At 45.3% G+C, this 18980-nt stretch overlaps 1 protein-coding gene across 6 annotated transcripts in view; it reads right to left on the bottom strand.

The window, feature by feature from the left end:
* The window catches only part of igsf9bb (immunoglobulin superfamily, member 9Bb), a 136577-nt gene extending 123786 nt beyond the window's left edge, over positions 1–12791 (bottom strand). For all 6 annotated transcript variants that reach the window (XM_023962303.2, XM_078931067.1, XM_023962302.2 and 3 more), the window contains exon 1: positions 12466–12791. In XM_023962303.2, the coding sequence (XP_023818071.1) occupies positions 12466–12529 (64 nt within the window). In that variant the 5' untranslated portion in view covers positions 12530–12791. The remainder of the gene's footprint in view (positions 1–12465) is intronic.
* Between the last annotated feature and the right edge of the window lie 6189 nt (positions 12792–18980).

The raw sequence follows: 18980 nt of genomic DNA on the forward strand, positions 1-18980 counted from the left end.
GTTACCAACTTAGGCTACGTTCACACTGCAGGGCTTAATGCTCAATTCCGATATTTTGAAAAAAATTGATATTTTTGCTAGGCCGTTCACATTTCCAATTGATGATGCTGATTGTGATGCTTGAACTTTTAGCTACATTAGCACAACTAGCATAGTTAGCATTTTTAGCATATGCAGCTTTGACTAGTTTTATCAAAGGTGGCCGGTCAGGGCGGCGGAGCTGCGGCGGAGCTGCGGCGGAGCTGCGGCGGAGCTGCGGCGGAGCTGCGGCGGAGCTGCGGCGGAGCTGCGGCGAGTTGCGGCGGAGCTGCGGCGCGGAGCTGCGGCGAGTTGCGGCTGCGCGCCATACAACGCCACTTGCGGCTTTATTTTTTCTTTGAAATGTCAAAGTGTTTTGACCAGGACTTCCTTGAAACAGAGATCAGTGAATCTCAATGGGATTTGCTTTTCCTGGTTAAATAATTGTAAAGTAAAAATGAATAAATCTAGATCCATACTGTGCAGCTGGATAGCTCCAATATAGCTCACCATATATGTTGCACTGCTAATGTTAGGTTGGGGGCGTGATGGGAAAGGGGCTGGCTTACTCTGCGCCAACAGTCCCGTCCACACCTCAGAGGTGAATTTCTGATGAACTCCTGCTGCTCTGCAGAAACTATGTCCGAGAAAACGATAGGTTTTTAGATTTTTGCAAAAAATGAAAAACAGCATCATTATAAGCAGCTGATGGAATGAAAGCATCCAATCTTCTTTTCAGTTAAGACTGGAAAAAGTTTCACAAGGAAGGTAGAGACACCAACTTTAATGATTACATTTATGGAAATAAAAAAGCGAATAGAAAAAATGTTTGTAGAAGACATTCATTTTTCCTCCAGTATTTTCAGTTTTCTGGTGTTCATTAAACCCGAACTTGAAAGATGAAATCTCTGGTATTTTTGTTTGAGTGCCTTGATTTGCAGCAGAGTGGGTACGGCTGTGTTTTTGCTCTCCAGTCACAGATGCATCAGTGTGACCCGATAATGAGGTCCGGCTCCACCCACAGAGAGATGAAGCAGCACTCCTGAGCTGACTCCATGGCTTCAGTTTATAAGGCACAGGAAAAGAAGCTGAACATGTTGCTATGGCAACAACTAAACACAATTCCTTTACTTTGTCCTTCTAGCATATCACAACCCAAATAGAGAACAACTTAGTATTGAACTTATTTCTGCCTGACAGTAGTATTTATTTTTAGTAATCTGGCATGAGAATGTGTTGTGTTAACCAGAACTCATGGTTGCTACTTAGCCGGTTGGTTCTGAGATGATCACTAACTCCAGCTCATCCAAGGAGAAGTAGGGGTTTCCCCAGCATGGTGGTGTCTGCTGAACTGTGCTCGGCTTTCTGTTGAGCAGGTCCTTCAAACGAGTCAGTCAAGTGTGTGTGTACGGGACATTTTCCATGCTGGCAATTTTTTTTATTTAACCTTTATTTAACCAGGTGACCCATTAAGAACGGGTTCTTCTTTCCAATAAAGACCTGGGAATTGTGATGAATGTCGCACATCAAGATGGATTACGCCCAATGTACGGTGGCCCTAAAGTGCAAATCACATCAACTGATCAATCAACACAAAAACAAGTTAAAGATCACACTGACAGTTAAAACAAATAATAATAAAAATCAACATTAGAAATCAAAACAAAATTCCAGAAACCAAAGGGTAAAAAAACATTTTGGATGCAAGTTTCCTCAAAACAAGCGGAAATATTACAAAAAAATGAAACAAAATAAGAAACTGAAAAAGATAGGAACTATGGGACATGGATGATAAGAATTTGAATTCTAAAGAAGAAGGAAAGCAGAAGGATGTTTTCCCAGAACTGTGGAAGACATAAAACTGTATTTTTTTGTGAAGAATCAACAACAAGTGAAACACAACCATGAAGTGGAACAACATTTATTGGATATTTCAAACGTTTTTAACAAAAAAAACTGAAAAATTGGGCGTGCAAAATGATTCAGTCCCTTTGCTTTCAGTGCAGCAAACTCTCTCCAGATGTTCAATGAGGATCTCTGAATGATCCAATAATGACCTAAATGACTAAAGATGATAAATAGAATCCACCTGGATGTCATCAAGTCTCAATATAAATCAGTGCTTCTCAATTATTTTTTGCCCCCCCAGGAAAAAGGAAATGTTTCTCACCCCCCCCAACCCCCCCCCCCCCCCCCCCACACACACACACACACACTCGCTGCTGTGATTATAAATAAGATTATCATCTATGAAATGGTGCAAGTATACCCAAAATTGTATCTTTTGACATTAACAAAGAAAAAAAGCAATATAAATCTAATTTAAAAAAATATGAACTTTAATTTACCACAGAAACCCAGTTAAAGTCTAAAACAGAAAAGTAGCTTAAAGTGCCTTAAATAAAAAAATCTGTCATTCCTTATTTAAAATAGAGTGCAATAAATAAATCAAGAACATAGTATTAAAAGTAAATTGATCTGAAACATTAACACAGCAGCACCAATACAGTTAATGTTTTTAGTCTGAAGAAATAGATAAAAACTTTGTGCTGATTTTTTTCTAAATGATGGATTGTTTATCTATGATGTCATAAAGTGCAGCTGATTTCCTGCATTACCTGCTGTCTTTATGTCAAATACTGACACCAACTAAACCACAGGCAGAAGTAAAAAATACATTGATGGAAAATAAAGACGTCATCAAAATGTCTACAATAGTTCATAAAGAATGACATTATTAGCATGAGCTGAGTCATCTAAAGGCACACCCTGACCCTGGTGTTGCATAATTTAGGCAGCGCTCCACATGCGTGTTTCACCTGGCAGCCTGAGCCCACTACCCCTCCCCTTTCGTTCTCACACACGCATGTGACAGGAGCAGCTGCAGGGACGTTAAACTTTCGCGCCGTATTACCTGTGTCTAAAACCACTGCTACTGCGCGCCACGCCACCCCTGCGTCTTAATATAGATTCAATGTGTTTATGTATTTCCTTCCAAAATTGTTTTATAATGGAAAAATCCCAAAATATGTGGTAACGGTTGGCTTGTACTTCTCCACTCTGCCTCCAGCACTCCAGCATCTATATATTGAGTTGAAGTCAATGTTTTAGTCGTAAATCCCTTGTAAAGTCTAGATATCATACCTTTTTTACATTTTCCTTTGTATACTGTTAATATTTCACGAAGCACTGGTTCCTGTGTATCCATGGTGTGGAGGATCTCTTTGTTAATGTACTTGTGTAGTTGTAAATATCTGTAAAAATCATTTTTCCCTAAGTTATAATTATCCTTAAGTGTTTGGAATTCTTTCATTATTCCCTTGTCGAGTAAAGAGTAATATGTGTTTAACCCCTTTTCCAGTGGCGAAATCTAGTGTCTAACTGGTTGGGCTTGAAATCATGGTCGTATGGGCACCATCTCACAGTTTTTAAGTTATTGTGTAGTCTGTATTCCTCCTTCAATTGGGACGAAATTTTTAATTGTGCCACTATCCATGGGTTTTCAACTTATTTTTAGGTTTTCCTCTATGTCTTTGTTTCCCATGAGCGCCTGTAGTGGGGGGTCTGAGACTAAAAGTAATTCAATGTCTTTCCAACAGGCATAGTAATTTGGATTACAATGAGTTATTAAGGGGTTTGAGTTGTGCGGAATAAAAGTAATCTTTTAGGTTAGGGACCGCCATCCCTCCTCTTTCTTTGGGGAGTTGTAAGGTTTTAAATCTAACTCGTGGCTTTTTGCCCAGCCAGATTAATCTTGATAAGATTTTGTCCCATTGTAAAAACTGTTGTTTGGCAAGTTCAACAGGAAAAGCTTGAAACAGAAACAGGCATCTCAGTAGTAGGTTCATTTTCACTGATTCAATTGGTTGGGTCAGGCTGATGCAAGGGACGGCGGGCCATCTGTTGATGTCAGATTTTATCTTTGTAATCAATTCTTCATAATTATATTTTGCTATGTTAGTAATATCTTTGGGAATTACAATTCCCAAGTATTTTAGAGAAGACAGATACTATTTGAGATTTAATTTGGTACGTAGTGGGGTTGGTGGATTATAGTTTGAAGTCAGTATTTCTGTTTTCCCAATGTTTAATTTACAGTATATCCTGCGTGTTATCCAAATGTATTTAAATATTCATGTAATCTGGGCAATGATTTATTTGGTTCACCTGTGTAAATGATTACATCATTAGCATATAGGGCAACCTTATACTCGTCCCCTGCAATAGATATTCGTTTTACATCATTAGTTTGCCGGATTAGTTGAGCGAGGGGTTCAATGTAGAGTATAAAAAGGAGGGGTGACAGCACACATCCTTGTTTTGTTCTGCGTTCCAGTTCAAAGGTGTTTGATAATTGACCATTGATTTTTATAAGGGCTGTTGGTTTTGTATATAGTGATTTTATTACTTGTCTGAATATAAAATGAAACCCAAATTTTTCCAAGACTTTATATATAAAACACCAGCTGACAGAGTCAAAAGCTTTTTCAGCATCAAGGCTGACCATTGGTGCCTCTATTTTGTTTTCTTGAATATGGCTCAACATGTGTAAGTAGAGCTGTGACGGTGTGGGATTTTTGATCACCAGCAGGGGGCGCGGTTAACCGCACGCATGCAACCCCCCCCAGCAAACACAAAATCCCCCGGCGGCCGATGCGCAAATGAATACAGTTACAACACAGTATTCTTTATTAACAAATAATAATAACAACTAACTACTACCTATCTAACTAATGAACTAACCATATAGGTGTTGTAGAATGACTATGTGTGCGTGTGTCAGCGCGCAGCATGTGTCGGAGGAAGGAGTGCACACAAGTGTGTTGGGGGTGCGTGTTGATTCTTCTGCTCTCTAGCTGCACGCGAGTTTCACCTGTGCTCTCTGGTACAGACATCATCTCAGAATATTATATATTACCCAGTAATAAACAGACTGCAGGCACTTTGTCACCTTTCTGGTAGCCATAAAGCCTGACACCCATGAAGAAGGCGGGGCAGGAGGCTCCGCCTTTATTTATACAGACACGTAACTTTGCGCTGCACAAAAATAGTTCCCAAACAACATGTAGTGATATTCATTCAGGAGGTTCCTATGCGCAGCGCTTCCTGCGGAGATTTCTGCCACAACAGCCATTTGACCTGCACGAGTGGCTGCAGCGACCAGTCTCTCTTCGAACGAAAATTGCTTTCTCAGTAAGAATTGTATTTTACCCAATTTTTTTTATATTTCTTTAGACTGTAAAAACTATTTATTTTATTTGTTACTTAATTCCTCATGTGTCACATTTGATTTCTTTTTTAAATTGGATCTGCCACTTGGTTATTCATATTTTTTTTTTTTCTTTCTACTTGTCCTGTCCAACAGCTGGGCAGGCAGATGAGAGCTGAGGGCCTCTTGTGTTGGACATATTTTACTTTAACAAGAGGGGTTATTAATCTTCAGACAATACCAAAGGCATGTCTGAATAAACCCCTTTTGTAATTGAGGCCAAACTTTATTAATTTCAACCATGTTTGAAAATCTTTTGTGTTGGACCGGACGGAAAAGGAAAGAGGGGAAGAAGAGAGAGGGACGTTAGAGAGAGGGGGGGTAGGAGGGTGATAATAGGAGGGGAAGGGGGGTAAGACCATGAAGCAGCATAGAGCAGACAGGTTTACTGGTTGTTTATCATTACGGTAAGGTTCAAATGTAGTACAAAAAGGGCGGGGCCTGTCAGCACACACACTCAAATGTTATCAACACACCTGCTGGCTGAAAAAAATGTCCACATGTCAACATGTACACAAAACCGATAGTGTTCACACGCATACTTATGCCTTTAAACCAACTAGTGTGAAATATTTCAGTCATTCAATCATGCAACCTGTTAGTGCAAAGGTGAGCTAACACCTGTGCTCAGGTGAGTGTTTATGTTTTTCTAAAATGAACGGTGGAATGTGAAAAGAAGGAGGGAGAGCGCCCAGCCACCCCCACACCAAGACCCCCGCGCGCAGCAGCCGGAACCCCCAACGCCACACGGCAGCAGGCAAGGAACAACCGCCCCCCGGGCGACCCAGTCTGCCACCCAGGCCAGGGCCAGCAGGGCCGCCGCGAGGCCCCCAGGAACAGCCCCCCCGCCACGCCTGGAGAGCCAACGCAGGGCCCCACCCGAGAAGGGCGCCCACAGCCCCAGACGTGCAGCCCATCACCCCCCAGGAGTTCCGGGGATCCCCCCGCCCCAACCCCAGGTACAAGCCAGGACCCCCCCAAGGGAGACCCGCTCCGCACTCCAGGCAGCCACCCACACGGCCCACGGTTGGTCCAGGGAGGAGCAAGGCAGGGGCCAGCCGCCCCCGCCCAGGAGGGGAGCGCCCCGGGGAGGAAGGGGTGCCCACAAGGGGTGTTGTAAATATGGCCCGACCAGGCTCGGCCACTGTTGGAGATTTGGCAGGGCCCAGCGCTCAGGGGCAAGGACCAGAACCCACCCCCCAGGGACATGGACACCCCCGGCTCAGGTGTAATGTGAACCCCCCCCGTGCGGAGAGAGCACCGCCGCGCCCAGGAAACTGGCACCCAGGGGACACGGCCGCCGTTGCCAAGGGCCCCGTACCCCCCACCAGGGAAAGGGTAAGGGACAGATGGTCCTAGGTCCCACCTTCCGTGCAAAACGTGTGTGCATGTATGTGTGTTTATGTTGGAATGTATATTTTGAGGGGGGAGGGGTGTGTGTACTAAGGGGGTGCAGTTAAAATTGGTGGGTAGTGCACTGAGGGGACATCTCCTGATTACTCACAGTGATAGACCTTTGACAATCCCATCCTTTTTAGTTTCTCATGTTCAGTTGGGTTAAGATGAGTTTCTAGTAACACGGCAATTTGGCGCGGTTTGGACCGCCGTGTTGTTGTGGGCTTTTGTGCAGGAGCTCTGTGGGCTCTTTCTGTCTTAACACCAGAGTCACGTGTAATATCCAGAGTCTCAAAGAGCAGTTTTTCTAGAAAGGCAATCATATTGGGGCCTTCCGGCTCTTCGGGAATGCCGTATATTCTGATATTGTCTCTCCGTGCGTGAGCCTCTTGCTGTGTTAGCTTAGCCTCCATGTTATCCTGCCGCTGCAGTAGTTTCCTTAGCAGCATTGATGTTACTTGCAGGGTTGTTTCCACACCATCAATGCGAGTTTCAGCCTCTTCTAATCGAGCCTTGGCCTTCAGCTGGTTTCTTTAGATCTCTGAAATTTGTCGTTCATTGTCTCGTTAGAAGCTTTTTTATTCTTTTAGGATTTCCTCCAAGCTAGCTGGTTCGGTTTCGCCTTGATTAGACTCGTGTTTGGGGGAGCGGCTTCGGTTATCATCCATTTCTTCGATAGTAGGTGCAAAAATCTGTGTTTTTCCTCCTTCGCATCAACTCCCTGGTCTCCATTATGTTAGAAGAAAATCGCTTTACTTCAAAATCCTTGATTTTTTTAAGGAGTTTGTCTAATAATGTCGGGGAGCACTGAAACTTTGCTGCCATCTTGAGTGAGGAGCCGGAAGTCTCCCCGCCTTTTTATATATTTATATATTTAGATGAATTTCTTTAGTTTGGAGGAAAACAGAATATTTGACTGATTCGGTTTCGATCAGTGTATTTGGATTGGCAGCAGAATAGACTGCATAGACAGCACTCTGGTAAACTCTAGACAAACATTCCACTTTAGTCAAAAAAAGATTGAAACATCTCACTGTAACCAAGAGTCTTGTCCATCATATGCTGCTCTGGCTTGTTGTAATTGGCTGGGATCACCTGGACCACGTGGTGAGTAGAGCTGGGATATCTGGAAATCCTGCATACACACCGGCCCTCGAGGCCTGGATGGAGTTGTCCATCCCTGAGAGGAGCACAGCAGGTCTACAGTCTCTGACTTCATCATCCCCAACAGGTTTATTTGTAGCTTTTTTCTTTAAGCTGAGACTTGATTCTGTCATGAGCGTCAGGCAGAGATCGTCCCGTTCAGACATTTCCTGAGGAATCCCAACATCCAACCACTTACTTCTGGAAGCAACAATCAGGTTGCTGGACACTGATTAAAGGAAGAATCTGTCACGGGTAGAAAGCAGTTCACGCCTCCACATGTACCTTCACTGCAAACTGAACCACAAGTTTTTCAGCCAGAACTAAACGAGCCAAAGGAGACAGAAAATCAGCATCCAAGTCAGCCCGCACACTTTCAAAAGCTCCTCCCAAGTCCTAAACTTTCCTAAAAACATGCAATTGTTTTTGGAACATTAGAAATGCACATTCTCCACTTATGTCACTTCAGAGGATCCATCCTTTTTTTTAGTGTATCAGGTAGAACCTGTTCAGACTCTTCCTCAGTTCTTCACATTCATCCTGACATTGGTTCAGCTTCTGCTGCAGACAGTGGGGGGGGGTCACAGGATGAAGCTGCTGCATCTTCACCACAGTGGTCGAATATGAGGCACACCACTGCAAACTAATCTCTAAGGATGACACCCACAAAGATCCACAGTACAACACGCCCCTTCCATGCTGAGAACGGAGCAAATCTGGGCCTCTGAAACTGGCATCAATCTTTGTTTGGTGTAAAGTCTCCTTTGGAAAGAGTCTGTTGCTGCTCATGAAGCTGGACGATCAGACAACAGCTATCATGACTGCATGCTATCATGTTGGGGTTAGAGGAACATCCAACAGACCCTTTCCTGCCAGCTTCTGTCTGGAGTTAACAAGACAAACATATTCAGATTCTACAGATTCATTTTTTTCTATCATTGAGATCAATCTGATAAACCAACAGTGTTACGTCTGTGGAAATCTAAGACACTTGTTTCTTGTGGGGAGTGTGATACCGTATGTTAGTTTGAGTAGGAATTAGACTGACCGGCTGAGTAGGATTTAGAGTTTTGGCAGACAACAGCTGACAGAGTCCAGACACAGCATTGGAAAAGGTGCAACATTTTCTCAAGTCAGCTGGTAGGAAAAGTTTATTCACACTCAACCCAGATGCAGACGGCATTTTAAAACTCCTGCAACAAAACTCCTGAAAAAAGCTTAAAGCTGTTTTTTCACAAAGGCAGAGAAAAGCAGGTATTTGCCAGAATTCTTACCTCTTTGTTGTTGACTAAATACTTATTTTTCACCATAACTTACAAGTAAAATCAGACAATGTGATTTTCTGAATTATTTTTCTCACTTTGTCTCATAGTAGGGGTCTACCTATGAAGACAATTACAGGCCTCTCATCTTTTCAAGCAGGAGAACTCACACCATTGGTGGCTGACTGAATACTTTTTGCCCCACTGTACTGTATGTGTGTGTCCGCCTGTGTGATGGTGTGTGTGTGGATGCATGCCTGTGTGTGTGTGTGTGGATGCATGCCTGGGTGTGTGTGTGGACGCATGCCTGGGTGTGTGTGTGGATGCATGCCTGGATGTGTGTGTGTGGATGCATGCCTGGGTGTGTGTGTGTGGATGCATGCCTGGGTGTGTGTGTGGATGCATGCCTGGATGTGTGTGTGTGGATGCATGCCTGGGTGTGTGTGTGGATGCATGCCTGGGTGTGTGTGTGGATGCATGCCTGGGTGTGTGTGTGTCCGCCTGTGTGAGGGTGTGTGTGTGGATGCATGCCTGGGTGTGTGTGTGTGTGTGTGTGGATGCATGCCTGGGTGTGTGTGTGTGTGGATGCATGCCTGGGTGTGTGTGTGGATGCATGCCTGGGTGTGTGTGTGGATGCATGTCTGGGTGTGTGTGTGTGTGGATGCATGCCTGGGTGTGTGTGTGTCAGCCTGTGTGAGGGTGTGTGTGTGGATGCATGCCTGGGTGTGTGTGTGGATGCATGCCTGGGTGTGTGTGTGTGTGGATGCATGCCTGGGTGTGTGTGTGGATGCATGCCTAGGTGTGTGTGTGGATGCATGCCTGGGTGTGTGTGTGGATGCATGCCTGGGTGTGTGTGTGGATGCATGCCTGGGTGTGTGTGTGTGGATGCATGCCTGGGTGTGTGTGTGTGTGGATGCATGCCTGGGTGTGTGTGTGTGTGGATGCATGCCTGTGTGTGTGTGTGTGGATGCATGCCTGGGTGTGTGTGTGTGTGTGGATGCATGCCTGTGTGTGTGTGTGGATGCATGCCTGGGTGTGTGTGTGTGGATGCATGCCTGGGTGTGTGTGTGTGTGTGGATGCATGCCTGTGTGTGTGTGTGGATGCATGCCTGGGTGTGTGTGTGTGGATGCATGCCTGGGTGTGTGTGTGTGTGGATGCATGCCTGGGTGTGTGTGTGTGTGGATGCATGCCTGGGTGTGTGTGTGGATGCATGCCTGGGTGTGTGTGTGTGTGTGGATGCATGCCTGTGTGTGTGTGTGGATGCATGCCTGGGTGTGTGTGTGTGGATGCATGCCTGGGTGTGTGTGTGTGTGGATGCATGCCTGGGTGTGTGTGTGTGGATGCATGCCTGGGTGTGTGTGTGTGTGGATGCATGCCTGGGTGTGTGTGTGTGTGGATGCATGCCTGGGTGTGTGTGTGTGGATGCATGCCTGGGTGTGTGTGTGGATGCATGCCTGGGTGTGTGTGTGGATGCATGCCTGGGTGTGTGTGTGGATGCATGCCTGGGTGTGTGTGTGGATGCATGCCTGGGTGTGTGTGTGGATGCATGCCTGGGTGTGTGTGCGTGTCTTTAAAGATGCTGTGTAGGAGCTCCTGAGCTCGTTGTTTGATGAGGATGTGTACACACTTTTTTTTAACAGCCCTTTTCTTTATGGCGACACGAACAAGAAAGGCAGACTGAACTGTGATGTGTCGGTCAAGAACAAAACGCCTCTTATCTCATATAAATATGTTTCATATTTTGCACTAGACTAGAAAATGCAATTTGCTTCTTTTTCCAGCCTCTGTACTTCCTGCTTCTGCTCAGCGGACGAACACGCCACCCTCCTCTTCCTCAGCGCGTTTGCGGACGCAGCAAGTCAATGAGCAGGATGTTGCTCATGTTAAAAATAAACCCTGAAGTCAATCGCATTATTTGAAAAGTAGAAACGCCGCTCAGACGTTCATCGCAGTTCTGGTGGACAGTCATAGGTAAATCCACACATTAGGATGAACTAAACGTGTGATCGTGGATACGACTGATGACCAATCGCTTTGTGGACAACAGCCGACTTCTTCCTCTGAACCGTTTTTTACTTTGAGCTGAGCAGGAGAGGGAGGTGGGGGGGTGAAAGGTCGTCACACGCGTAGCATCACGTGAACGGAATAGAGCGGCAGAAGAGACAACATCAACACAAAAACCTACAGAGATGAGACACCAGAAAAAGAAACTAAATCCAGAACCAGTTCACTTTCATTGATAAAACGAAAAGACAACTTAGAGTCTGCAAGAAAACAATTCCTTCTAGAACCGGATCCAGAACCAACCTAAGAACTGAGAGAACCTTCTCTTAAACAGAGCAGATCATTCCTGACTGAAGAAACCAGATCAGCTTCACAAAGATGACACACTTAGTAGGATGTGAACAAACATGAGGTGAAGAAGACTCCTCCGGCTGCAGCAGCAGGACAGACCACAGCAGCCAACGACAGCACCTCCACCCAAACCGTGTCCTGACGGAGGAGCCTCACATATGGATCTGTACATGTCATAACCATGAGCATGATGCTTCACTGTCAGATAGAAAGAGTGTCTGCAAATAAAGATTCAATCCAGAGGAAATTTCAGTTTGGAAAATTTAAAGTTTTCCTCATACAAAAACTATTCCAAACGGAAAAGGTGATGTTCTGAAGGAGTTTGATCCGAACTTTAAAGAAATTTGAAGGAGTCTTATGGGGGGGGGGGGCTTCAGTAACAGGGAGCTTTTCTCACCCAGTAGCTACAGTGAAAGGCGCGTGCTTTTGTCCTGACGTCAGGGCCGGTCGCACGCGCTCACGTTCCGGAGCCAGGTGTGACAGATCAGCTGCCCTCTGGCGGACAGAGTCGGTAATGCGCCAGCAGCTCCGAGGAGGTTCAGCAGCTGCATCGAAATGACCGCACGCCGGCGCGTGGCTCTGGTCACGCAAAGCCCCGCACCATCAGAACACGCACGCTGCCGCGGCGTGACGCGCAGAGGCCGGCGGCGGTTCTGAGGCTTCCCGCCGAACGTTCCCGAGAACCAGGCTCCACATCTGGAGAGGACCGAGACAAGTCCAGCTCTGCAGCAGCCCGAGGAGGAGCACGACACAACTTCCACACACACGCACACACACACACACGCACGCTCACGGCCACGCCGCCCGCACTGCGCGTGTGCTTCAGAAAAAGCAGTCCAACTTCTGCAGAATGAGTGTTTGCTGCATCACCTGAGCGGCAGGTGATGCAGCGACTTCATGACGTAAGCGAGACATTTTCACCTCCAAGTCAGACATCAAAGGAGCCGCCGGACAAACGGCGGAGAACCGGAGGCGGTCAAACTTAAGCCGAGGAAGGAGGAAGCGGCTGTACTTCGACTCACCTTGAGCGGCCGTTCCGCGGGTGCTGAATACACTTGCTATCAGAGTGGCCACATACCAAATCATAGTATTATTACCGGCCGGAAAAAAGCCTGCTCATTTCTCAAAGCCCCTGTGGTGACGGACGGGCGGACGCACGCGGGCCCGGATCCTGCTTCTACTCCCAGCCGAGCCCCGGACTCTCTTCCGTCGGCGGATGCCCCTCGCTCTGCCCCTCTCCTCCTCCGCGCTCCGCTCGCATCCTGACACGGATCACCTGCGCCAATGGGACCCCACCAGGCAGCGCCAGCCGCTCCCGCCTCCGCCTCCGTGTCATTGACACGCGTGGGCGGGACTCGCCAGATGATTGGTTACCTGCGCTGTCGCTTTGGGAGCGAGACTGGTGCGTTTTATGTCGGAGATCAGGCTCGGAAATTCAAGCGCCGTTCTTCGGTTTTCTGCTCTCTAAAGGCAACTTTTGTCTTTTTGGGACCTGACAGCGTTATTACTGTAGAGCTGTGAGGGTTTAAGACACCAACAGTTCACTTTCACAACGAGACATTTCAATGTAAAAACGAGAGAACCACACAAAAGCACCACGTCATCTTATCATCTGCACACACACACCAGTCTGCCGATTGACTGATTGATTGATTGATTGATTGATTGATTGATTGATTGATTGATTGATTGATTGATTGATTGATTGATTGATTTCCAGCATTTTGTCAATATCATAAAAAATACACACAGATTCATTAAACTCATTACTGAAATGGAGAAATGCATAGATAAAAACAAGTGAAGTCACATTTTATTAATTAAATATATTGATTATTTACTAAAATCATGTAGAGTTTGATATATTATTAAATAATGTCAGTCATGAAAGTCAGCAACCCTCCACGCGTCTGTGAAATAATCACTACTATTTCCTATTTAGTCAGGGAGCCTGAACGCAGCAGTAGAGGGACCCATTTCAAGGTGGGTTGGAGTGTGAAGTCATAGAGCTGCACTATCATCCTGCGCAATAAGATGAGAGGAATCCTCCAACCGGAGCATCATCATCATCGTCATCATCACATGCAGTCAGACGGGCTGGTGGGGATGAAGATGAGGAACATGAACAGACTCCTCCAAGAATCGCGTGTCCGTCCCAGTTTCAAATTCCTCTGAGACACAGCCTTCCTCCTCCCTCAGAGCAGGCTCCTCCAGTCTGTCTCATGACACAAACATCTGTCCAGTGGTTTCATGCTTCCACTGCTGACTTTATGTCACTCACACCTTTGGACCACAGGCTGGATCCAGTTAGATGAAGTCCTCTGTCAAATGAACTTTGCAAACACTGCAGCAGGTCTGGATGCCAGAGCTCTGTGAAACACATCTCTGCTCACTTTCCCCGAAGACAATTTCTTTGTTTTCGTTTTGCTTTTGTGAGTGGCCCTACCTCAAACATGTCTTAACAATGAATACATTTTCCCCTTTTTAAACTTTTTCTCTAATGTTTTGGTCATGTTACAATATTCCAGTGGGAATGACTGATAAATCACAAAAAACAAATCCATACTAAACAGTGGTGCAGTGGTTAGCGGCCTTGCCTCACAGGGAAAAGGTTCAAATCCTGGCCAGGTCCTGTCTGTGCAGAGTTTGCATGTTCTCCCCGTGCATGCGTGGGTCTTCTCCAGGCACACCGGCTTTCTCCCACAGACCAAAAACATGCTTCATAGGTTAATCGATTACTTTGAGATGTGTATGGGACTGATTGTGTGCCTTGTCCAGTGTGTACCCTGCCTGCACCCAACAGTAACAAACCCCATAACCTCAACAGAGATACAGCAGGTTAAGAAGATGGGAGGGTGGAAACTAAACTGAATGCAGACATAGACTGCACAAGGAGGATAAAATAAGTATTTGTGCTTTTCATGGTTGCCTTTGAAGAATTTAAAGCAATCAACTGATATTGTCTTTTCAGTGCTGACAGACAATTAGTTCCATATAGTTAAAGACCACCAGACCCGACAAAAGATCAAAATATTGATCAGTGATTAATTAGCAGCAATGAATCATTCATTATTTGTGAGTTGAACCCATTTTCAATGTTATTACATTCACCATGTTTGCAGTCAGAGACAAACATGAAATAATGGACTTCTATTGAACTTTACTAACAATCACTGATGATTTACTCAAATATTAAGAACAATTAAAAAGGAAAGTGAAAAAACACAAACAATTAGACTCTAGGAGTTCTAGTTGAATTTATTAGCCTATCATGAACTAAAGTGGAAATTGTTCTTGTATTTTTACTTTTCATGAATTTAGGTTATGTAAAAAAAAGCTAAAGTTCTTGTGAAACGTAATAGAGAGGGATTTGATTTTTGAAAAAATATATATATTCAGCCGGATGGTGACAACGAGAGGCAAGGTAGTCCACACAGGAGGGGTTCTCACTCCCAGAAGGAACAATAGCAGACATTGAGGACAGTTACAAGTACCTTAGGATTACGCAGGCAAATGGCAACCTGGAGCAGGCAACAAGGAAAGCTGCAACAGCTAAATACCTCCAACGAGTAAGGCAAGTCCTGAGAAGCCAGCTCAATGGCAAAAATAAGACCCGGGCAATAAACAGCTACGCACTGCCAGTTATCAGATACCCTGCAAGAATAATAAGATGGCCAAAGGAAGAGATACAGACCACGGATGTTAAAACACGAAAGCTCCTCACCATGCATGGAGGGTTCCATCCCAAATCCAGCACCCTGAGACTGTATGCTAGCCGCAAGGAAGGAGGCCGAGGACTAGTGAGCGTAGAAGCCACTATCCAGGATGAAACATCCAAGATGCATGAGTACATCAAGCTCAAGGCCCCAACTGACAGTGTGCTCAGTGAATGTCTCAGGCAATGGAGAGCAGAGGATACAGTGCTGGAGGACAGATCCTCATGGGAGGACAAACCCCTGCATGGGATGTACCACCGGACCATAACTGAAGTGGCTGATATCAAGAAGTCCTACCAATGGCTAGAAAGGGCTGGCCTACAGGACAGCACCGAAGCACTCATCCTGGCAGCCCAGGAACAAGCCCTGAGCACCAGAGCAATAGAGGCTCAGATCTACCACACCAGACAAGACCCAAGGTGTAGATCTACCACACCAGACAAAACCCAAGGTGTAGATCTACCAAACCAGACAAGACCCAAGGTGTAGATCTTTTTTTTTTTTTTTTTTTTTTTTTTTCCTTGTCCTGTCCAACAGCTGGGCAAACAGATGAGAGCTGAGGGCCTCTTGTGTTGGACATATTTTACTTTAACAAGAGGGGTTATTAATCTTCAGACAAACCAAAGGTATGTCTGAATAAACCCCTTTTGTAATTGAGGCCAAACTTTATTAATTTCAAACATGTTTGAAGATCTTTGGTGTTGGACCGGACGGAAAAGGAAAGAGGGGAAGAAGAGAGAGGGACGTTAGAAAGAGGGGGGGAAGGAGGGTGATAGTAGGAGGGGAAGGGGGATAAGACCATGAAGCAGCATAGAGCAACAAGTTTACTGGTTGTTAATCACCATGGTAAGGCTCAAATGCAGTACAAAAAGGGCGGAGCCTGTCCACACACACACCCAAGTGTCAAACACACCTGCTAGTTGCAAAAATGTCCATCTGTCGACATGTACACAAAACAGAGGTGTAGATCTACCACACCAGACAAGACCCAAGGTGTAGGCTGTGCAAAGAGGCGCCTGAAACAATCCAGCACATAACTGCAGGGTGTAAACTGCTGGCAGGGAAAGCATACATGGAGAGCCACAATCAAGTGGCTGGAATAATATACAGGAACATGTGTGCAGAATATGAACTGGAAACCCCAAGGTCAAAATGGGAAACACCTCTGAAGGTGGTAGAGAATGAAAGGGCAAAGATCCTGTGGGACTTCCAGATCCAGACTGATAGGATGGTAATGGCGAACCAACCAGACATTGTAGTGGTGGATAAAGAACAGAGGAAATCCGTTGTGGTGGATGTGGCAGTGCCAAGCGATGGGAACATCAGGAAGAAGGAACATGAGAAACTGGAGAAATACCAGGGACTCAGAGAAGAACTGGAGAAAACCTGGAAAGTGAAGGTGACAGTGGTGCCTGTGGTAATTGGAGCACTCGGGGCAGTAACCCCCAAGCTGGAGGAGTGGCTACAACAGATACCTGGAAAGACCTCAGACCTCTCAGTCCAGAAAAGCGCAGTGCTAGGAACAGCTAAGATACTGCGCAGGACCCTCAAGCCCCCAGGCCTCTGGTAGAGGACCCAAGCTTGGAGGAGAAACCACCCGCAGAGGGTGAAAGGGGCGTTTTTATATTTTATACTTTTATGAGACTAAAATAATGGGGCTGCTGGAGCCTAACCCGGCCACTTGTGGGCGAAGGCAGGGGACACCCTAAACAGGTCATCAGTCTGTCACAGGGTCACCAATAAACATAGTATTATGAACTATTAGTGCATAATATTGTTTTTGTACTGATAATTCAAAAATTTCACAGTAAGAGTACACAAATCTTTGTAAGAAGTTACTTTAGTATTAACAGATGAGTCTTTTTATTACACAAACAGAAAGCAGTGACTATCATATTTCATGCTCGGCTGTAAACCATGCAATGGGGGAGCATGGCATTTCTAAAGTGCTGCTAGCTCTGTGGGAAGCGCGTGCCACAGAAAACACTGCTTCCTTGGTGGGGTTGGATCCATCGGGTGGGAACTGTGAAGGCTTGCGGGGCGATCCGGGCCTCAATAAACTCTCCAGTGGGCTGGAGTGACCTTCTGCCGGGGACATGACAGGGCAAGTAGCGACTTTCTGATTACAGAATATGAGCTCAGTGTATTTAAACACGCATGTGCAGTGACATATGTATCAGATGATGCTCGATAGGCCGTTCAACATGCCAATCAAGTCCAGTACTTTTCAGTGAGGATTATGATTCGCTTACGAATTTTTAGAAATATATTTTTATCTTTTTGGTTATTTATCTTTTCTAGCCTGTGTAGGGTGTAAAATCAGCGCCTAATGTATTGCACATCGAAACCGTAAAACCGCAAATCAAATTCCCAAATCTGCAAATCAAAATGCATCCATTGAGAACCAAAACCCATCATTTGTAACCAAAACATATAACCCAAAGCACAATCATATTTCCCAGGTGCCGATTTGTTTTCTCGCCATTCTGAAATCGCGCTTTTTGAATTGCGCTTTTATTTTTTGCGGTTGCGATTCTAAAAACTGCACACGTAAAATTGGCACGTCAATTAAGCGGAGGGGAGGCGGGACATCCCTGACATCCAGTAGCTCATTGGCTACCTAATGACTCAGAGTCTTACGACAACATACATAACATACCAGTTACAGACGGTACGTTTTCCATATGTTTTTAAATCTTTTACTATATTAAACGACCAAACGTGTACTCTATGGAACCAGAGGACGCCAGCATAGTCAGATGAGCTCCACTAGTAACTGCTGGTGAAAAAAAAACAAAGTTGCATGACAAACCATCGCCATTCATTATAAACAGTATTTATGATTCTATTGTTTTGTTTTGAACTAATGTGTCTTTCTTTTAATTGTATTCAATTGTTTTCTATCTGTAAAGCGACCTTGGGTGTCTAGAAAGGCCCCTTATAAATAAAATTCATTATTATTATTATTATTATCCTGATCTATCCATGCTAGCTCAATGCTAGCGGTGTTTTCGGCTCATTTCATGACTTATACGGATCAAACAAAGTCGATTTTTTTCTATTTTTTTTAACTTGTCCTGTCCAACAGCTAGGCAAACAGATGAGAGCTGAGGGCCTCTTGTGTTGGACATATTTTATTTTAACAAGAGGGGTTATTCAAACCAAAGGCATGTCTGAATAAACCCCTTTTGTAATTGAGGCCAAACTTTATTAATTTCAATCATGTTTGAAAATCTTTGGTGTTGGACCGGACGGAAAAGGAAAGAGGGGAAGAAGAGAGAGGGACGTTAGAGAGAGAGAGGGGGGGGGGGGGGGGGGGGTAGGAGGGTGATAATAGGAGGGGAAGGGGGGTAAGACCATGAAGCAGCATAAAGCAGACAGGTTTACTGGTTGTTTATCATTATGGTACGGTTCAAATGTAGTACAAAAAGGGCGGGGCCTGTTTACACACACTCAAATGTTATCAACACACCTGCTAGCTGCAAAAATGTCCACATGTCAACATGTACACAAAACAGATAGTGTTCACGAACGCATACCTATGCCTTTAAACCAACTAGTGTGAGATCTTTCATTCATTCAATCATGCAAACTATTAGTGCAAAGGTGAGCTAACACCTGTGCTCAAGTGAGTGTTTATGTTCTTCTAAAATGGATGGTGGAATGTGAAAAGAAGGAGGAGGAGCGCCCAGCCACCCCCACACCCAGACCCCCGCCGCAGCAGCAGCGGCAGCCGGAATTCCCCCAACGCCATACGGGAACAGGCAGGGAACAACCGCCCCCCGGGCGACCAAGCCCGCCACCCAGGCCAGGGCCAGCAG

Source organism: Oryzias latipes, chromosome 14, assembly GCF_053564925.1.
Source record: "Oryzias latipes strain Hd-rR chromosome 14, Olatipes_Hd-rR_3.1".
NCBI classification, from domain to species: Eukaryota; Metazoa; Chordata; class Actinopteri; order Beloniformes; family Adrianichthyidae; genus Oryzias; species Oryzias latipes.